General features: G+C 46.1%; 2 protein-coding genes and 1 long non-coding RNA gene across 10 annotated transcripts in view; 2 read left to right on the top strand and 1 right to left on the bottom strand.

The window, feature by feature from the left end:
• Nucleotides 1–1265: 1265 nt before the first annotated feature.
• LOC309337113 (zinc finger protein 621-like) overlaps nucleotides 1266–20124 on the top strand; it is a 158166-nt gene continuing 139307 nt past the window's right edge. The window contains exon 1 of one of the 2 annotated variants that reach the window (XM_081853801.1): nucleotides 1266–1359. The gene's annotated coding sequence lies outside the window, so the exon portion shown is untranslated. Of the gene's footprint in view, nucleotides 1360–9085; nucleotides 9174–20124 lie in introns of those variants that run through there. The other variant, XM_081853800.1, reaches the window with a different exon arrangement.
• Nucleotides 1740–18449, top strand: LOC309336759 (uncharacterized protein). 7 transcript variants are annotated; one of them, XM_081853039.1, is made up of 5 exons: nucleotides 1778–1864; nucleotides 14522–14556; nucleotides 14689–14815; nucleotides 15979–16062; nucleotides 16658–18449. In XM_081853039.1, exons 1-5 carry the CDS (start codon nucleotides 1825–1827, stop codon nucleotides 18190–18192), a joined length of 1821 nt encoding a protein of 606 aa, XP_081709165.1. In that variant the 5' UTR covers nucleotides 1778–1824; the 3' UTR covers nucleotides 18193–18449. The 7 variants fall into 7 exon arrangements, with proteins under 7 accessions (XP_081709166.1, XP_081709168.1, XP_081709164.1 ...); XM_081853041.1 differs by lacking the exon at nucleotides 1778–1864 and adding an exon at nucleotides 10789–10927 and having other exon boundaries at nucleotides 14382–14556; nucleotides 15982–16062; XM_081853037.1 differs by lacking the exon at nucleotides 1778–1864 and adding an exon at nucleotides 10789–10927 and having other exon boundaries at nucleotides 14382–14556.
• LOC309337446 lies at nucleotides 6808–8474 on the bottom strand. Its single transcript, XR_014154309.1, has 3 exons — nucleotides 8323–8474; nucleotides 7255–8226; nucleotides 6808–7073 (listed from the first exon to the last, which is right to left on the bottom strand). It is a non-coding gene; the product is annotated as an uncharacterized lncRNA (long non-coding RNA).

Genomic DNA, 20124 nt, shown 5'->3' with positions numbered 1-20124 from the left:
TGATGCTCTTTCTTTCCAAAAAGAGGCTTCTCCAGATATCCTCTTGGGACTTTGTCGGGAAGGAGAATCAAAGCTCGGGGGGGGGGGGTCTGGCCTGCCTTGCAGGATTGGCCCAGCGCAGAGGTGCTGAGGGACTTTCTCTGCCGGTGCTGCCAGCCTCACTCCTGCCTGGCCTCGTCCCCATCCAGCTTGCCAGGAGGGTCTTTAGAACACTAAAGGTGTTCTAAAGTCCACCACCTGGGCAGTGCTCACACAAACCTGCAGGGTGGGCCAGGATGACAGCCTGTTTCGTATTTGGAACAGGGGTGGAGACCATTTTCCAACCTGAGGGCCGTATTCGCTCCAGAGCAGCCTTCCAAGGGCCACTTTCCATTGATGGGCGGGACAGAGGACAGAGTTGGTGGGGCTATGGGGCTGGCTCTGAGCTTTGTCCAGGAGCTGCCTGCCTTCCAGGGATATTTTCCAGCCCCACAAAAATACCTCAGGAAGCAGGTGGGAAGCGTTGGAAAGAGGGTGTGGCGCTGGAGAGTTCCTGAGGGCCAGAGAAAGAAAGAGAGAGAGGACTTGAGGGCCAATTTAGCCCCTGGGTCTGAGGTCCCCCACCCTGCTGTTTGGGTGCTGGGCTTCCACCAGGGAGACCCAGTCTCCCATCCCCCTGCTCTGGAGGGATGCCCTGTGCCCAGTTTGGACCCCCTGATTATTTCTCCTCCTGTCCTTCCTCCCAGTGTAGGATAAGATAAAAGGGGACACACAAATACACAAGTTCCTAAGAGGAAGGAATAGGGGGGCATAAGCCACTGAACTTCATATCTCTGTCCCCTAAACTACAATCCATGTTAGCGCATAGAGTGCTCTAAATATTTCCATCTGATCCCCTTGGATGGAGCTTCTTCACCCTGGTGCCCTCCAGGTGTTGGTTTTCTTCTGACTGCAAATTCTGCATATAATTTAGGAGTTTTCCTTATTTTCTTTATTCTAAATGTATCAAAGGGTCAGAAACTGGTTTCCTGGGTGGCTGTTTGGGGGAAAGGAACAGTGAGGTCTGCAGAGGTACTGACCATAATGCTTTCTGCGAAGCTTCTTTAAGAGTTTGGGATTTGATCCTAGAACTTTACAATCCAAAGCTGAATGTCCCCTAAAGACTGAGGCATTTTTATAGTATTATCAAGAGCCTGTAGAAAGGATTACATTCTTCCACTTCCCTGCCTTGCACTCCCCACAAGAGATCTGGTCCCTGCTTCCTTTTCTTTAGATTACACACACACACACACACACACAGAGTTGTACACAAATACTTGCTCCAAAATTCAATACTTTCTGTTTCAGCTGTGAAAATCTCAAGTGTTCCAGAGCTTTCCAGTTTTGAGCAATGAGTTTCTGAACAGCTATTGAAACATAGAGGATGAGTTCCTGATATCTCCAATCGGCATTTTAATCAATGAAAATTGTTAACAATCCCAAATTTGGGGTACATGGTGCATTTATTTCACTAACTATTTCATATATTTTTCATAATATGTGTTTCTAGTTTGCATTTGTAATTAGAATTTATGGGTATTCATTTATTAGTGTTGGTATTTGTAATTTGTAAAAGGTATGCTATCTGTAAATGTCTTCCATCCTAATTAAATATGCCTTTCTATGAACCACTCTCTAGACCTCTTAGTCTAGGGCGGTACATAAATTCAGTCAATAATAATAATAATTTCTGCATTTTTCAGAGCTATTCCCTGCATTGATGGACATCGTGGCAACAGCTGAGAGCGTCCCAGAAGTGGTCCAGTTTACGCCTCCTCCTCCTCCATATTTTCCACTGCCAACGCAATGGCCTCCGAGACCCCCTCTGAACGGCCTCTTCTCAGAGGTGGAGTGGAAAGAGGACCCAGGCAGCTTCCTCAGGTAGGGAAAGAGCAACGGGAGCAGGGAGGAGGGAAGAGGCACCGATGGGACCACCCAGCCTCCCTCTGTGTTGAGTGGGGTGACGGGGACCAAAGAGACGCTCTGTCTTCTTCTTCCTCTTCTTCTTCTTCCAGGTCCTCTTGACCTTTGAGGATGTTGCTGTGTTTTTCACGGAGGAGGAGTGGGCTCTGCTGGATCCAGGCCAAAGAGCTCTGCACAAGGAAGTCATGGAAGAGAATTATGAGATGGTGGCCTCTCTAGGTAAGGGCACATTTTTATTCCTCCTGGCTGTTAGACGTTGAAGTTGTGAATCTGCTGTTTGAGCCATTTATTCATGCCGTGTCTTCCTCTTTGGAAAATCCTCGTAGCCGAATAAGATTGTCTTCCATGAACATGATCTTAACAGTGTGTCCGTAAGTGACTGTGAAGTCCAATTCTGGATCCACACATCCTTCCACAGTGGGGACATAGGTTTCCAGGTGGGAGTTGATCACGGTGAGGGTTTGCCAAACATGCTTTCCTCTTAGCTTGTTTCTCCCTTTTGGCCTGAGTTTGTGGTTCTTCAAAGTCCATGATGCCTTTGGTAAAGGTTATTTTCCAATCGGAGCACTCGCTGGCCAGTGTTTCCCAATTTTCTATGCTTATACTGCATTTTTTTTTTTTAGATTTGCCTTGAGACCATCTTGAAACCTCTTTTGTTGTCCATTCTTAAGTTCCATTCTTAAGTTGGCAATAGAATAGTTGTTTTGAAGGCAATAATCAGGCATCTGAACAACATGACCAGTCCAATGAAGTTGATGTTGAAGATTGTAGTGTATAGCAATACTTCTCAGGGACGTCCCTTCCCAGAGTGAGACTGTGTAGACTCCAGGGAAGAAGGCTGGGCAGGCTAAGGAGGATAGAGGTTTGAATCCTGCTCACACTGAGAGTGATGGAAGTCTGTCCCATCCTGGAATGCAGGCTATAAATTCCCAAGACAGCACAGGGCAGACAGAGCCTGCTTCAGAGCAACTGCCACTGTTAGATCCGGCTCAAGAGGAGGAGGAAGGCCAGCTGTCCCCGAGTCTCCTCAGAGTAGGCGGAAGAGTAGAGTAGAGGCGCAACGCCAGCCCAACAGGAGGTGGGTCAACCGGTGGAGGATATCCTGCTGGCGTCAACAGTGTCATCCAGTGGGTCCAACGGTCTCATTGGGAGAGGACTGAGCTGCGAGGGCTCGGACTGAAGCTACTGTGTAAATACTCAATAAATCTAAGAGTAATAAACCTGCCAGCTTGCCGCTTCTTGGTATGAGAGGAGCATGGTAAATCCTGACAGCGCTGTACTTTTGTCTGTAGGAAACTCTTCATAAGCTGATATTGTGGTATGAATTCCCCACAAAAACCTCTGTAAAATCTACAAAGAGGTTTTCTGGTGGACGTCATTATTAGCTTTTAATGGGCCACCAGATACTTTGCTGTCTCTGCTTCAAAAGATTATTTTGGATACTTTTACAGTCACATATGACATAAACAACGCTTCTGCTTTACTTATTCCACATAGCAGAGACTCTGATACTCAAGTCTGAGCTCACCTCCTCGCTTGGAACAGAAAAATACAGGGATGTTGTCCTGGACCAATTGAGAGGTACATACTTCCACTTTCCTGTGAGGCTGTATGTCTCCTTTCAGTGTGTAGGAATATAATATAGCCCTTTTGGATCAGAATGAGGGCCCATCTTTTTCCAGCATCCTGGTGCAGGTTTAGGTGATGTGTACAGTGGGTTGGAATGTATCTGCAAGATATTGCAGATCAGAGAGGAAGGAGAAAACCCAATACAGACGCAAAGTATTTTCACTTGGGGGGGTGGAGATGGAGAATGGGCCATAGATGCCTCACCTGTATATAGAAGGGTTTTCTTGGTGTTCAGTACTACATGGGAGAAGAACTGGATATTAAGGGTTCTTCAGGCTATTTTCAGATTTCCTTTCCTTTCCTGAAACTTTAGTACATAGGAGAGGGAGGGATGCTGGAAGTGTTAAAATAGAAGAATGTGCTGATTGGTCTTGCTGTGTGTTAAGTTCTCTTGTTCATTTCCTTAAATTGTTGTTGTTGTTTAGTTGTTTAGTTGTGTCCGAGGCATACTTGTCTTCCACTGCCTCCCGCAGTTTGGTCAGACTCATGCTGGTAGCTTCGAGAACACTGTCCAACCATCTCGTCCTCTGTCGTCCCCTTCTCCTTGTGCCCTCCATCTTTCCCAACACCAGGGTCTTTTCCAGGGAGTCTTCTCTTCTCATGAGGTGGCCAAAGTATTGGAGCCTCAGCTTCACGATCTGTCCTTCCAGTGAGCACTCAGCGCTGATTTCCTTAAGAATGGATAGGTTTGATCTTCTTCCTAAAATACTTAGCAATATTTTCTTATCTCCCACTTTAAACCAGGTGATGGAGGAGGCAATCAGAATATTGAAGGGCCATCTGCAAAGTACTTAGGTGTGAGTGAACACCTTAGCACCCATCTACAAACTAACACAGGAGAGAAACCCTTTAAATGCATGGAGTGCGGAAAGAGCTTCAGTAAAAATGGAAACCTTATTGTACATAAACAAATTCACACAGGGAACAAACCATTTAGATGTATGCAGTGTGGAAAGAGCTTCAGACAATGTTCACACCTTACTATACATCTACGAACTCACACAGGGGAGAAACCTTTTAAATGTATGGAGTGCGGAAAGAGCTTCAGTGAGAGTGGAAAACTTACTATACACCAACGAATTCACACAGGGGAGAAGCCCTTTAAATGTATGGATTGTGGAAAGAGTTTCACTGAGAGTGGAGGGCTTAGAAATCATCAGCGGACTCACACAGGGGAGAAACCATATAAATGTTTGGAGTGTGGAAAGAGCTTCATTCGTAGTGGGAAACTCACTCTACACCAACAAAGTCACACCGGGGAGAAACCATTTAAATGTATTTGTGGGAAGGCTTTCAGTCATAGTGGAGCTCTTGCAGTACATCAACGAACTCATACAGGGGAGAAACCATTTAAATGTATTGAGTGTGGAAAGAACTTCAGTGAAGCTTCAAAACTGACCATACATCTACGAACTCACACAGGGGAGAAACCCTTTAAATGTTTAGAGTGTGGACAGAGTTTCAGTCACAATGGAACACTTACTAGACATCAAAGAACTCACACAGGTGAGAAACCATACAAATGTACTGTTTGTGGAAAGTGCTTCAGTGCCAGTGGAAGCCTTACTCTACATCAACGAACTCATACAGGGGAGAAACCATATAAATGTTTGGAGTGTGGAAAGAGCTTCATTTGTAGTGGGAGACTCACTGTGCACCAACAAAGTCACACTGGGAGTAAACCATTTAAATGTATTTGTGGGAAGGGTTTCAGTCAGAGTGGAGCTCTTGCAACACATCAACGAACTCATACAGGAGAGAAACCATTTAAATGTCTGGATTGTGGGAAGGGTTTCAGTGATAGTAGAACTCTTAGAAGACACCAGCGATCTCACACAGCGGAGAATCCCTTTAAATGTATGTAGTGCTGAAAGAGCTTCAGTAAAAATGGAAGACTTATCTAATATCAACGAATTCACACAGGGAAAACCATTTAGATGTATGGAGTGGGAAGAGCTTCATTAAAAATAGGAGACTTGCCATACATCAACAAATTCACACAAGGGAGAAAACATTTCGATCAGGGGTGTCCAAACTTTTTTCAAAGAGGGCCAGATTTGATGAAGTGAATATGTGTGGGGGCTGACCAAAGTTGTTTTTTTAGGATTGAAGTTGTTGAGCTTTTGGCGGGGTTTCCCCCCAAGGTTTTTGAGGTTTTTTTAGGATTTTACCCCAGGAAATAAACTGCCACAGGGGCCGGAATAAACCAACTTTGGACATGCCTGATTAAGATGTATCGTATGTGGAAAGAGCTTAAGTCAGAGTGCAAGCCTTACTACACATCAATGAACTCACAAAGGGAAAAAACCATTTAAATGTATGAATTGTGGGAAGTGCTTTAATCGGAATGGAGCTCTTAAAAGACATCAACAAACTAATACAGGGGAGAAACCATTTAAATGTATAGAGTGTGGAAAGTGCTTCAATGGAAATGGAACTCTTAGAAGACATCAAAGATCTCACAGAGAAGCAACTGTTTAAATGGAAGGAGTGTGGAAAGTATTTCAGTTAATAAGCACTTACATAGTGTTACGGGGGAGAACCCATTTAGTTTTATGGAGTGTGCCATGTTTTTCCCAGAGAGTTCACTTTGTCACTCATATCAGCAAACTCGTATAGGGAAAAATCAATTCTAAATGCATGGAGTAATTTTGATTTTCTGATGTTTGTATGGAAAGGTGTACATATATGTATTAAGGCAATGAAGGTAATGTCTCATAACAGTAAGTATATGAACGATGCAATGTACTGTTAGACATGTGCAGAATGTGACTCTCGAGGGCTCACTGAGTGTGAACATGTGCTGAGAGTCCGCTGATATTTGGTCTTTGGCAGAGAGAATTGGGAATCCAGAGTTGGGAAAAGTGGAGCACAACTCTGGTGTTTAGGAAGCAGGATTGACTCTGGAATCCTAGAACTGTGGAGTTGAAAGGGAGTCCAAGGTCTTCTAGTCCAACTCCCAGTTATAAGAAGAGCATAAATTCCATTTTTATAGTTGCAATAAATGGACACTGATAACACAGAAAGACTGGAAAGTAATCCTTAAACTATTTGACGTTGTTTATATTTTATAAATTCATTGTTTTACAATAGCTTCTCTTTTTTATATGTTATTAATTTTTCAAAAATAAGAAAATGAAAACAACCACCATACAAATTCATAAACAAAAATAGAAAAAATGACATTCCCCATGTCCCTTCCCTGGTTCCATTATTTATCATCATCCCACATGTCCATTCATAATATCATTACTAGTTCTAGAATCCTGCTAATGTATTAACCTGTGTCCATTGCTTCTGCATATATGCAGTGAAGTCCTTCCAATCTTCCTTAAATTCATTGTCATCTCTTCTTATTTTCAATGTCAGTTTTGCCATTTCAGATATTCCATTAGTTTGACTTTCCAATCTTCTTTGGCTGGGACATGGATGCCAACAGGGGTCTCTTTGTCTTCCGGGATTCCACCTGGGACCTCCTGCATGCAAAGCATTGAATTCAAGACCTTTAAAAAAAATAAATCATTTTTTTCAAATACAGTATTTGCCATAATATTACAGGACGATCACTCCAATCCTCAATCCCACATCACGGTCAGGTTGGCTCCCCTAATCCCCTCAATAGGAACCCAACTACCCATCTGCTTGGCTAGACATTTTCAATCATTATATACCCTTCACAAATACCTCTGTGATGCTGATGCTGAAGATGATGGTGGTGGCATTAAAGTATTCTGCCCTTCTTCATTCAAGGGAGACCAGATTGTGCCAAAAGTATATTTTTGGGAGATGTCTTTGTTTAGACACAGATGGGGTGTGAGGAATTCTGTATGGTTCTCCACCTCCTTTTTCTTCCTCTCAACAACCATCCTGTGAAGTGGGCTGGGCTGAGATGCAGGGACTGGCCCAAGGTCTCCAGTGACGGGATCTGAACACAGGTCTCCCAGGTGCAACACAGGAGCCACTGCAGCACCTTGACTTGTGATTAAGGCGTTTTGATGGGCTTCCCAAGTCCAACCTTTTCCTGAAAGGCACACAACAGCGGCCCCAGTGCACAGGAAGATGCTTTCTAGTGCTGTCAGATCTTTGGTCCACTGAGGTCAGGTTTGTCCTCACTGACAAACATGAACTTGGCGCATGCTCTGGTTTTGGGGACAACCCATATTTGTAATGATTTTCGGTGGTCTCTCAGTTACCACGTCTGAAGTTTTAAAAGGGCTCCTGTCCTCTTTGCAAGGAGCAGAAAGACTGCTTGCAACTGATGCAATGAAGACCAGCCTGCCTTGTTTTGCTTTCCTGCTGACCCATAGCAGACCTTCCTAGGGGGTTTGGCTGCAAAGCCAACCCAAACCTTTTACAACAACAGCCTGTACAGTGGTACCTCGGGTTAAGTACTTAATTTGTTCCGGAGGTCTGTTCTTAACCTGAAACTGTTCTTAACCTGAAGCACCACTTTAGCTAATGGGGCCTCCTGCTGCCGCTGTGCTGCCGGAGCACGATTTCTGTTCTCATCCTGAAGCAAAGATCTTAACCCGAGGTACTATTTCTGGGTTAGCGGAGTCTGTAACCTGAAGCGTATGTAACCCGAGGTACCACTGTAATAGTATCCCTTCTCATGTGACCAAGCCAGCCGAAATACAGCCCCACTTAGGCTCTTTTCTGCTCCAAAGGAAATTTCCAGTCATGCTTCACTGTACACATGCAGACACATTATAGAGGGTCATCCTGCCCCCCCCCCCCCAAATTTCAGTGTACATTGAACAATTAACAGGAAAGAGACCTTTCTTGGTCACTCTCCTGTAGCAAAATATCTTCGCCCCTCTTTCTCCCACCCAATGTGAGGCTGGGTTGATTTCCTTGCTTCAAAGAGGATCTTGAAATGCAAATGTTTAGAGGAGGGGGAGACCCCCCCCATTGCAGTTGGATTCACTTGCCCAACACTGCAGATCCCCAGAGGTACGGTCTTCATCTCACCCCCCCTCCCAACCACATCCTTTCCTTTCCTCCCCTTCCTTCTGGTGGTTGAATGTTGTGCAACTTTACACCCCTCCCCTCTTTATCATTGCACCCAGAGCCCCCCCCACCTCCCACCCCCCTTTCGCCTCTCTGCTGTGGGGAGGAGGCCACTGTGAATTATTAATAGCAGCAGCAGCAGTTCCCTCTCTGATCTGGCCGGCAGAGACTCTTTGTCTCATGGGGGGGGGGGCTCTCCAATTTCTGGTAACGCAGTCGATTTCTTAATGAAAACTATTATAAAGGAAACATGCACTATGTACAAGCAAAATATTTAAATAGCTACTTTTCTACTGGCAGGACATGGGGCGGGGAGCACAGGTCGGGAGGGGGCCATGGTCGGAAAAAGGCTGAGGGACACTGGGCTCCATTGGGGGGGGGGGGCTTCCCACTATATTTCTAGGTCTCTGCTTGCAGGGAGGGGGCAATCTCCTGCCCCACCCCACCCGTCCCCCTCGGTCAATGAACTCACTTCCTAGAGAGGCAGGAAGTGGCAGAGCAGGGCGGGGGGGGGGTAGAAGCAATGTTGGAGGGGTGGGGTCTCCATGCACACCCCCGGAAGAGAAGGAGGCCTGCAAAGGAGGAGGGAAAAGGTGCAACATTTCGGGGGGGGCGTGATTTGGGGTGCAGGGAGGGAGAAGAATTTGCTTTCCCTCCCCATGAACCTACAAACAGGGCACGGGGGGGGGATGAAAGCAAGGAAGGGCTCCCCCTTTCCCTCTGCAAGCGGCTGCGGTGGGGCGCCTCTCCCCCAAACAAGGTTTGCATTGCAGGATGAACCCCAGAACCCTGAACGGCCGCCCCCTGGCTGAGTCGGGATCATGAAAGGATAGGAGCCAACTCATAGGGGCCCGAGGGGTCTTCTCCCCTCCCCATAAGATATTTGGAAGAGCTGCCCCCAATATTTTATTCAAGTTGGCATCCCTGTATGGGGGGGGGGGAGATATGGAGGGTGGGAGGGAGTCTAACTTGGTGCAGGGGAAGCAGCTGGAGAACAGAGTCGCCTCTGGAGTGGGAGAGAGGGGGGAGATTTCGAATTGGGTGGGGGGTGAGAGATGGACAGTGTCAAGGGGAAATCGGCCTCCGAAGCTACCTGAGTAAGAAAGAGGCTGATGGGAGAAGGAAGGGGGAGGCCCCCCCCCAGCTCCCCTTTCAGAAATCCTAGTCTGGCCGGCTGAGGTTGCTTTGGCACAAAGGAAAGAGCCTTGTTGGGTTTCCCATGTTGGGGGGCTGCTGTGCTGCTTTTGTGCCCCAAAACTGGAGGGACGATGCACATTTTCCATTTCCTGAAGCATGAAAAAGCACATTGTCAGTTTTCCTCCTGCTTGGAAAGGGAAATGGGCCCATGGGTGGCAAGATTCGAAAGTGATCAAGGTCTCAGGAGCCCTTTAAAAAGATTCAAGGCAAAGAATGGAGCAATAAAAAAAATGCCCCCTCCCCAGCTGGACTTGGGGGGGAAAAGAGGGGGGATCGGTTTTTCATGCTTTTTCTTTCCAAAGAGAGGCTTCTCCAGATATCCTCTTGGGACTGTAATACTTTCTGCAAAGCTTCATTAAGAGTTTGGGATTTGATCCTAGAACTTTAGAATCCGAAGCTGAATGTCCCCTAAAGACTGAGGCAACTTACTATTATAAAGTTCCTGTAGAAAGAATTACATCCTTCCAGTTCTCTGCCTTTCTAATTAGAATTTATGAGTATTAGTTTATGAGTATTGATATTGAAGGAATGGGTTTATGTGCAGTCAGTTTGAAACTGACCCAAAATCCCCATTTTTTCTCCTCCAAGGGAGCATTTCTAAAATGCTCTAACTTGAGCTCTTCAGCCAAAACCCAGCTGTATAAACAAGTGCTCAAAGAGCTCTCCTTTATCAGTCTGTGGCAGCCTTGGCTGTTCCAGGGTCTATCTTATCTTACATCCTTGCCACACTCTGACGCACAGACTTAGTCCGGGAATAGTGCCAGGAGTTGGTGACCTCTTGCTCCGAGATAAGAGAATAGGAACAGGAATAGGGACACCCTCTTATGCTCAAGAGTACAGGAAGAGGAAAACCCTTTTATGGTTAAGAGTACTGGAGCAGGAACATCTGTGATGTATAAGCTGACGTGGTTCGATTCCTGCGGAAGGGGGGAGAGGGTGCCTGGAGGATATATTTACTGCATGAAATGTCTCGTTTCTTTGGACTTGCTGTGGACGGACCACACAAGTGCCTTCTGCTATCCGGAGAGCAGAATAAACTCTTTCTCTGAATCAACCTTGGTGTCATTTGATTTCCTTCCTCCCGGGAGCAACGCAGACCCCACCAGTCGGTGAAGTCTAATAAGGCTACAATATTTATAATTTGTAAAAGGTATGCTATCTGTGTTTTAAAATGTCCTCAAGGAGTCGGTGGCATTTTAATTTTTTTTCCTTTTTTCCTTTTTTTCCTTTGTTGCGGGTGGGTGGAATGGATATTTAGTTGGGGATTAATTTTAGTATAATTGTTCTGTTTTTGTTTTTTGCTGTTTTATTGGTTGTGTATAGGTTGTGTTTTATTTTTAAGGGGTGGGATCAGGGCTGCCTGGGAGTGGGGCCCCAGCCAACACAATGGCTGGGACAAGTTCCACGGGGGGGGGGGGAGCACTAGGACATCCAATCTCTGTGATCATGGGCAGGAGGCGGAGTTACGCTAAGACCAGACCATGTCATTACCGAGGAGGCAGGTTTAGTCGTTGTGTGAAGACTATCCCTGCCTCTGGGTCTGGCCTTGACCGGATGGATACTGGAATCAACAGGGGAAACCCACATGACCTGAAGGTGTTGCTGTGTAATGCCAGGTCAATGTTGAATAAAAGCACTGCCATCCACGACTTGATTGTGGATGGAGGATTTGACCTGGCACGTGTGACAGAGACCTGGTTGGATGAAGCAGATGGGCCTGTCCTTGCCGCTGCTTGCCCATCAGGTTTCTCTTATGCACAGCAACCCAGGTCATGTGGGTGGGGAGGGGGGGTTGCAGTGATTTTTAGGAAGTCATTAGCTTGCACCTGGCGTCCTACTGGGAAGACCCAGTTCTCTGAGTGCATGTTCTGGAAGTTGGGCAATAGGGTCAGTACAGGATTCCTTTTGGTGTACTGACCTCCCCACTGCACCAAGGATTCCCTGTCTGAGCTGCTTCAGGTCATGGCAGATGTTCTCCTGGAGACACCTAGTTTGGTTGTCCTAGGGGATTTTAACATCCATGCCGACATGACCTTACAAGGGGCCACTTGGGACTTCGTGGAAAGCATGGCCTCCATGGGGCTGTCCCTGAATAAGTTTGGCCCAACTCATAGTCACGGACATGCCTTAGACCTGGTGTTCACCTCTAGTGACGTGGGTGATCTGACACTAAGTAAAAGTGAAACAAAAGAAGTGCCATGGTCAGATCACCTCCTGGTGCAACTGGACTTCTCCGCGACCCTTCCCCTCTGCAGGGAGGTGGGACCAATTTGGATGGTCCGCCCCCGCCACTTAATGGGTCCAAATGGTTTCCAGAGAGTGGTAGGGGATGCTTTATCCCATGTTGATGGCCTTTCAGCTGATTCCCTGATGGCCCGCTGGAATGCGGAGTTAACCAGGGCTAGCGACTGTCTGGCTCTGAAGCGCCCTATCCAATTGCATGGAGCCCAGACAGCCCCGTGGTTTTCTTCGGAGCTGAGGGCAATGAAACAATCGCTGAGACGGCTAGAGCGTCGGTGTCAGAAAACTCATTCCAAATCTGACCGGACACAGGTTAGAGCTCAACGTCGAGCCTACCAAGTGGCGATAGCGACGGCGAAGAAGACTTTCTTCACCGCCTCTATTACATCTGCAGAAAATAGTAGCAGGAGACTCTTTCAGGTGGTCCGCAATTTAACGGAACCACCTTTACCACTGGGGCCTTGTAAAGACCCCAAGATCTCCTGCAACGATTTTGCAAAGTTATTTTGCAGATAAAATCACTCATATTCAGAAGGAGCTAGACACCACCATGGGAGCAGGGCTGGGGCGGGAGAGTGCTAGAGCCCTGTCTGGTCAAGTTGCATGGAATCAATTTCAATCCATTACCCCTGAGGATGTGGACAGGCTGCTTGGACACGTGAAACCAACCACCTGTCTCCTTGATCCTTGCCCATCCTGGCTAATAAAAGCAAGCCGGGAAGGGCTGGGCGATGGGCTCTGCGGGGTGGTGAATGCTTCCCTCTGTGAGGGAAAGTTCCCAGATCCGCTGAAAGAGGCGGTCATTAAACCGCTTCTTAAAAAAACATCTTTAGACCCAGCCAGTATGGCCAACTATCGCCCAGTCTCAAATCTTCCATTCTTGGGCAAGCTGATTGAGCGAGTGGTTGCTGAACAACTCCAGGCATGCCTGGCGGATGCGGACCATTTGGATCCCTTCCAATCAGGATTCAGGCCTCATCATGGGACTAAAATTGCCTTGGTCGCGCTAGTTGCTGATTTCCGGCGAGCTAGGGACAAAGGTGAGTGTTGTTTCCTAGTTCTGCTGGATCTCTCAGTGGCCTTTGATACAATCAACCATAACATCCTTCTGGACCGAGGGACTGGGAGCTGAGGGCACTGTTCAGGGCCGTGTTCAGAAAGTGGTGGTGGGGGATAAGTGTTCAGACCCCTGGGCCCTCACTTGTGAGGTGCTTCAGGGTTCCGTCCTCTCCCCCATGCTTTTTAACATCTATATGAAGCTGCTGGGAGAGATCAGGGGGTTTGGACTGGGTGTCCATCAATATGCAGATGATACCCAGCTCTACCTCTCTTTTAAATCAGAACCAGTGAAGACGGTGAAGGTCCTGTGTGAGTGCCTGGAGGCGGTTGGAGGATGGATGGCAGATAATGGATTGAGGTTGAATCCTGACAAGACAGAAGTACTGTTTTGGGGGGTGGGCTGGTGTGGAGGACTCCCTGGTCCTGAATGGGGTAACTGTGCTCCTGAAGGACCAGGAGCGCAGCCTGGGAGTCATTTTGGACTCACAGCTGTCCATGGAGGTGCAGGTCAATTCTGTATCCAGAGCAGCTGTCTACCATCTCCACCTGGTACGCAGGCTGAGACCCTACCTGCTCGCGGACTGTCTCTCCAGAGTGGTGCATGCTCTAGTAATCTCCCACTTGGACTACAGCAATGCGCTCTACATGGGGATACCTTTGAAGGTGACCTGGAAACTACAACTAATCCAGAATGCGGCAGCTAGACTGGTGACGGGGTGGCCGCCGAGACCACATAACACTGGTCTTGAAAGACCTACATTGGCTCCCAGTACGTTTCCGAGCACAATTCAAAGTGTTGGTGTTGACCTTCAAAGCCCTAAACGGCCTTGGTCCTGTATACCTGAAGGAGCGTCTCCACCCCCATCATTCTGCCTGGATGCTGAGGTCCAGCACCAAGGGCCTTATGGAGGTTCCCTCCCTGCGAGAAGCAAAGTTACAGAGAACCAGGCAGAGGGCCTTCTCGATAGTGGCGCCTGCCCTATGTAACGCCCTCCCATCAGATGTCAAAGCGATAAATAACTACCTGACATTCAGAAGACATCTTAAGGCAGCCCTGTTCAGGGAAGTTTTTAATGTGTGACATTTTAGTGTATTTTTGGTCTCTGTGGAAGCTGCCCAGAGTGGCTGGGGAAACCCAGCCTGATGGGCGGGGTACAAATAATAATAAATTATTATTATTATTATTATAAATGTCTCCCTAAAAAAACCTGCTTTTCTGTGAACTCCTGGAACTCCTGGAATAGGGCGGTATATAGATTAAATCAATAATAATAATAATAATTTCTGCATTGTTCTCCTTAAAGAGCTGCTCCCTGCTTTGAAGTGCATCTTGGCAACAGCTGAGAGAGTTCCAGAAGTGGCCTAGTTTACGCCCCCTCCTCCGTCCTTTCCACTGGCAACGCAATGGCCTCCGAGCCTCCATCTGAACGGCCTCTTCTTCAAGGTGGAGTGGAAAGAGGAGCCAGGCAGCTTCCTCAGGTAGGGAAAGAGCAACGGGAGCAGGGAGGAGGGAAGAGGCACCGATGGGACCACCCAGCCTCCCTCTGTGTTGAGTGGGGATGATGGGGATCTAAGAGAAGCTCTGTTTTCTTCCTCTTCTTCTTTTTCCAGGCCCTTTTGACCTTTGAGGATGTTGCTGTCTTTTTCACAGAGGAGGAGTGGGCTCTGCTGGATCCTGGCCAAAGAGCTCTGCACAAGGAAGTCATGGAGGAGAATTATGAGATGGTGGCCTCTCTAGGTAAGGGCAGATTTTTATTCCTCCTGGCTGTTAGACGTTGAAGGTGTGAATCTCCTGTTTGAGCCATTTGTTCATGTCATGTCTTCTTCTTTGGTGACCACTCATAGCCGAGTAAGATTGTCTTCCATGAGCATGATCCTAATGGTGTGTCCATAAGTGAGTCCAATTCTGGATCCGCACATCGTTCCGCAGTGGGGACATAGGTTTCCAGTCAGGAATTAATCACTGTGAGAGTTTGCCAAACATGCTTTCCTCTTAGCTTGTTTCTCCCTTTTGGCCTGAGTTTGTGTTTCTTCAAAGTCCATTACACCTTTGGTAAAGGGTGGGTGGTGCTGTGGGTTAAACCAGAGAGCCTAGGACTTGCCGGTCAGACAGTCGGCGGTTCGAATCCCCTCAACGGGGTGAGCTCCCGTTGTTCGGTCCCTGCTCCTGCCAACCTAGCAGTTCAAAAGGACGTCAAAGTGCAAGTAGATAAATAGGTACCGCTCCGGCGGGAATGTAAACGGCGTTTCCGTGTGTTGCTCTGATTTGCCAGAAGCGCCTTAGTCATGCTGGTCACATGACCCGGAAGCTGTACGCCGGCTCCCTCAGCCAATAAAGTGAGATGTGTGCCGCAGCCCCAGAGTCGGCCATGACTGGACCTAATGGTCAGGCTTCCCTTTACCTTTACCTTTATTCTCCAATGGGAGCGCTCGCAGGCCAATGTTTCCCAATTTTATGAGATTATACTGCATTTTTTAAAATTTCCTTTGAGAGCGTCTTGAAACCTCTTTTGTTGTCCTCCATTATTTCTCTTTCCATTCTTAAATTGGGAATAGAGTGGTTTCTTTTGAAGGCAATAATCAGGCATCCGAACAACATGACCAGCCCAATGAAGTTGATGTTGAAGATTGTAGTTTATAGCAACACTGTACTTTTGTCAGTAGGTAACTCTTCGTAAGCTGATATTGTGGTATGAATTTCTGCGCAAAACCTATGTAAAAACTACAAAGAGGCTCACAGGGTAATAATGGTGGCATGAGGTTTGCTGGTCAGTGTCGTGTATCAACTTTTAATGGGCCACCAGATACTTTGCTGTCTTTGTTCACAAGATTAATATTTTTGAATGTTTTTACAGTCACATATGACATAAAGAGCTCTTCTGATTTTCTTATTCCACATAGCAGAGACTCTGATACTCAGGTCTGAGCTCACCTCCTCGCTTGGAACAGAAAAAGACAGAGATGTTGTCCTGGACCAATTGAGAGGTACATACTTCCAATTTGTGTGAGACTGTAATTTCTATGTCTCATTTCAGTGTTTAGGAATATAAAAAGAGCCCTTTTGGATCAGAACAAGGGCCCATCTTTTCCAGCATCCTGGTGCAGGTTTAGGCGATGTGTACAGTTGGTTGGAATGTATCAGTAAGATATTACAGATCATGGAGGAAGAAGAAAACTGAATACAGAGGCATAGCAATTTCACAAGAGGGGGAAGGTGTGTCTCTACAGAAGTTGCTGCACTACAACTTCCATCATCCCTGGTCATTAGCCATCTTTGCTTGGGTTGAGGGTACTTAGAGTCCAACCACATCTGGAGGGCCATAGATGCCTCGCCTCAGCACAGAAGGTTCTCTTGGTGCTCTGTGTTACATGCGAGTTGAAGGTAGAACTGGATACTAAGGGTTCTTGAAATTATTTTCAGATTTCCTTTTCTTTCCAAAAACTTTAGTACATAGAAGAGGGAGCGATGCTGGAGGTGTTAAGTTAAGAGAAGGTCTGATTGGTCTTGCTGTGTGTTAAGTTCTCTGGTTCTCTTCCTTGAATACCTAACAATATTTCCTTATCCCCCACTTTAAACCAGGTGATGAAGAAGGAAATAAGAATTTTGAGGGGCCATCTGTGAAGAACTTCAGTTTGAGTGAACACCTTAGCACCCATCTACAAAATAACACAGAGGAGAAACCCTTTAGATGTATGGAGAGTGGAAAGAGCTTCAGTAAAAATGGAAACTTTACTAGACATCAACGAATTCACACAGGGGATAAACCATTTAAATGCATGGAGTGTGGGAAAAGTTTCGCTTATAGTAGCAGCCTTAGAACTCATCAGCTAACTCACACAGGGGAAAAACCATATAAATGTATAAAGTGTGGAAAGAGCTTCAGGCAGTGTTCACACCTTACTGTACATCTACGAACTCACACACGGGAGAAACCTTTTAAATGTATGGAGTGTGGAAAGAGCTTTAGGGATAGGGAAATACTTACTGTACATCAACAAATTCACACTGGGGAGAAACCATTTAGATGCAAGGATTGTGGGAAGGGTTTCAGTGAAGGTAGAAAACTTACTAGACATCAACGAACTCACACAGGGGAGAAACCATTTAGATGTTTGGAGTGTGGAAAGAGCTTCAGTCAGAGTGCAAGCCTTACTAGACATCAACGTATTCACACAGGGGAGAAACCATATAAATGTATGGAGTGTGGGAAGAGCTTCAGTGACGGTGGAAAATTTACTAGACATCAACGAATTCACACTGGGGAGAAACCATTTAAATGTATGGAGTGTGGGAAGAGCTTCAGTCAGTGTTCATACCTTAATACACATCAACGTATTCACACAGGGGAGAAACCATATAAATGTATGGAATGTGGGAAGAGCTTCAGTGAAAAGAGAAACCTTACCTTACATCAACGAATTCACACTGGGGAGAAACCATTTAGATGTATGGATTGTGGGAAGAGCTTCAGTCATGGTCCATACCTTACTGTACACCAACGTATTCACAAAGGGGAGAAACCTTTTAAATGTCTGGAGTGCGGAAAGAGCTTCAGTACAAATGGAAACTTTACTAGACATCAAGGAATTCACAAAGGGGAAAAACCATTTAAATGTCTGGATTGCGGAATGAGCTTCACTGAGAATGGATCTCTTGCTAGACATAAACGAATTCACACAGGGGAGAAACCATTTAGATGTATGGAGTGTGGAAAGAGCTTCATTCAGTGTTCACACCTTAGTAGACATCAACGAACTCACACAGGTGAGAAACCATATAAATGTATGGAGTGTGGGAAGTGCTTCATGTGTAGTTGGCAACTCAATGTGCACCATCAAAGTCACACCGGGGAGAAACCATTTAATTGTAAGGATTGTGGGAAGGGTTTCAGTGATTGTATAAAACTTACAATACATCAACGAATTCACACAGGGGAGAAACCATTTAGATGTATGGAGTGTGGAAAGAGCTTCATTCAGAGTTCACACCTTAGTAGACACCAACAAACTCACACAGGGGAGAAATCATATAAATGTATGGAGTGTGGGAAGGGTTTCAGTCAGACTGGATCTCTCAGAAAACATCAAAAATCTCACAGAGAAGCAATTGTTTAAATGAAAGGTGTGTGAAACGAGTTTCAATTACAATGGAGTTCTTAAATAACGCCTGCTGACGGTCACGGGAGAGAACCCATTTAGTTTTATGGAGAATGCCACGTTTTCCCCACAAAGTTCACTTTGTACTTCATATCGACAAACTCATATAGGGAACAATAAATTGTAAATGCATGGAGTATATTTGATGTTCTGGTGTTTGTATGGAAAGTTGTACATACATGTATTAAAGCAAATAAAATGTCTCATAATAGTAAGTATGATTAAAGCTATAATGTACGCCAAAGAGTAAACGGACATAAATCGGACATCAGGAATCACAAGACAGAGAAACCAGTAGGAGAACATTTCAATCTCCCAGGACATTCTATACAAGATCTCAAAGTAGCTGTTCTATTACAAAGGAATTTCAGAAATAGACTGGAAAGAGAAGCTGCTGAATTACAACTTATTACCAAACTTAAAACCATGGAGATACCTGGTCTTAACAAAGACATTGGATTCTTATCTCATTATACATGACAAAGCCATTTTTCACCTTCTCACCCCTTGCTTTTTCCTGTAAGACCTATTGCAGTCGTTAAGAGTCGTCAACAGGCTCATCACAGCTATCTGCCAATCACCCACTCCCACCACCCTTCTGAGTAATACCCCTCCCCACCTTCTCACTATATAGAAGGGTCTGGGGACTTCTGTTTCAGTGTATCTGAAGAAGTGTGCATGCACACGAAAGCTCATACCAAGAACTAACTTAGTTGGTCTTTAAGGTGCTACTGGAAGGATTTTTTAAATTTTGTTTTGACTATGGCAGACCAACACGGCTACCTATCTGTAGCTATAATGTACCGTTAGGGATGTGCAGAATGTGATTCTGGAGTGCTCCTTGTGAGTGAACATGTGCTGAGAGTCCGTTGATATTTGGTCTTTGGCAGAGAGTGTTGGGAGTGGAGAGTTGTGGAAAGTGGAGTGTGACGGAAAGTTTGTTTTGCTGGGCAGGTGGGCTCACCAAGTGTTTTCTTTTTCCCTGCCAGCAAATGGTTAACAAATGACTGCTTCTGATTGGCCAGGGTTCCAGGAGAGGGAGTTGAAAAGGACAGGTTTTGGAGACATGGGTTTCAGGTTGGGAGATAGGTTGGGGATAGGTAATGAGAGGAGAGAGAGTTGGTTTTGGGTCGAAACATCGACTGTGAGGAATATATCACAAGCTAGAGAAAGAAGTCTCTGAGCTTAGGGTGAAGGACAGTGTGTGGTGTCCTGTGAGAGTAATAGGCCAGGAACTAACTGGGAGGCTGAGTCAGGAGAAGTAGAAGCTGGAAAGAGACAGTCTACTTAGGTCTCATTCCAGCCAGGAGGGGAGAGATTCTTCTAGAAAAAGAGAAGTGTCCCAAACCAGTTAAGAGGGGTGTGGAGAATGGTATTCTGGAACTTTGGGAGTGTCGCAGGACCCCCCCCAATCATTCAGTTTGTACAAACTCAACACACACACACATACACTCACACACTACATACGCTACATAGAAAATCAACCATAAATCGGATCTGCACCGTTCCACTTTTATTTTACTCCATGAAGGAAGGACTACAAAAAGGGGAAGGTTTGATACAGAGCAGCCATAATCCCTTGAGCATACCAGCATGTACACAGGAGCCCTGCCCAGTTGCTATGCCAACCCTGAAGGTCCCAGACAGAAGACCATCAAGGTCACAAGAACTTGCATATGGGAGTGGATTCAGCACGGACTGGAACAAAGGACAATGAGCAGCTCTTCCCTCTGGGGGCAGGAAACTGCAAACTCCCCTTTGTCACCTGGAAAGTACTCATGGGGAGGGGGAAAGGGGGAACCAGCCAGGTGACAGGACACTCAGATTACCACCACAACTCCTCCCTTTTTGTGATGTATCAATGATGTAGTTGTGATGTAGTTTTAGGGG

This window comes from Podarcis erhardii (assembly GCF_964252035.2).
Source record: "Podarcis erhardii genome assembly, chromosome: 2".
In the NCBI taxonomy this organism is placed as follows: Eukaryota; Metazoa; Chordata; class Lepidosauria; order Squamata; family Lacertidae; genus Podarcis; species Podarcis erhardii.
Note: the sequence above shows the minus strand (reverse complement) of the source record. Positions and strands in the feature narration are given on the sequence as shown.

Bases quoted from the DNA above. Each gene is read 5' to 3' on its own strand.
- LOC309336759 (XM_081853040.1), top strand. From the start codon at position 1,825: ATGGCCTCCGAGACCCCCTCTGAACGGCCTCTTCTCAGAGGTGGAGTG. The intron at 1,900-2,033 runs GTAGGGAAAGAG...TTCTTCTTCCAG, and splicing joins GACCCAGGCAGCTTCCTCAG to GTCCTCTTGACCTTTGAGGA. The intron at 2,161-15,978 runs GTAAGGGCACAT...TATTCCACATAG, and splicing joins TGAGATGGTGGCCTCTCTAG to CAGAGACTCTGATACTCAGG.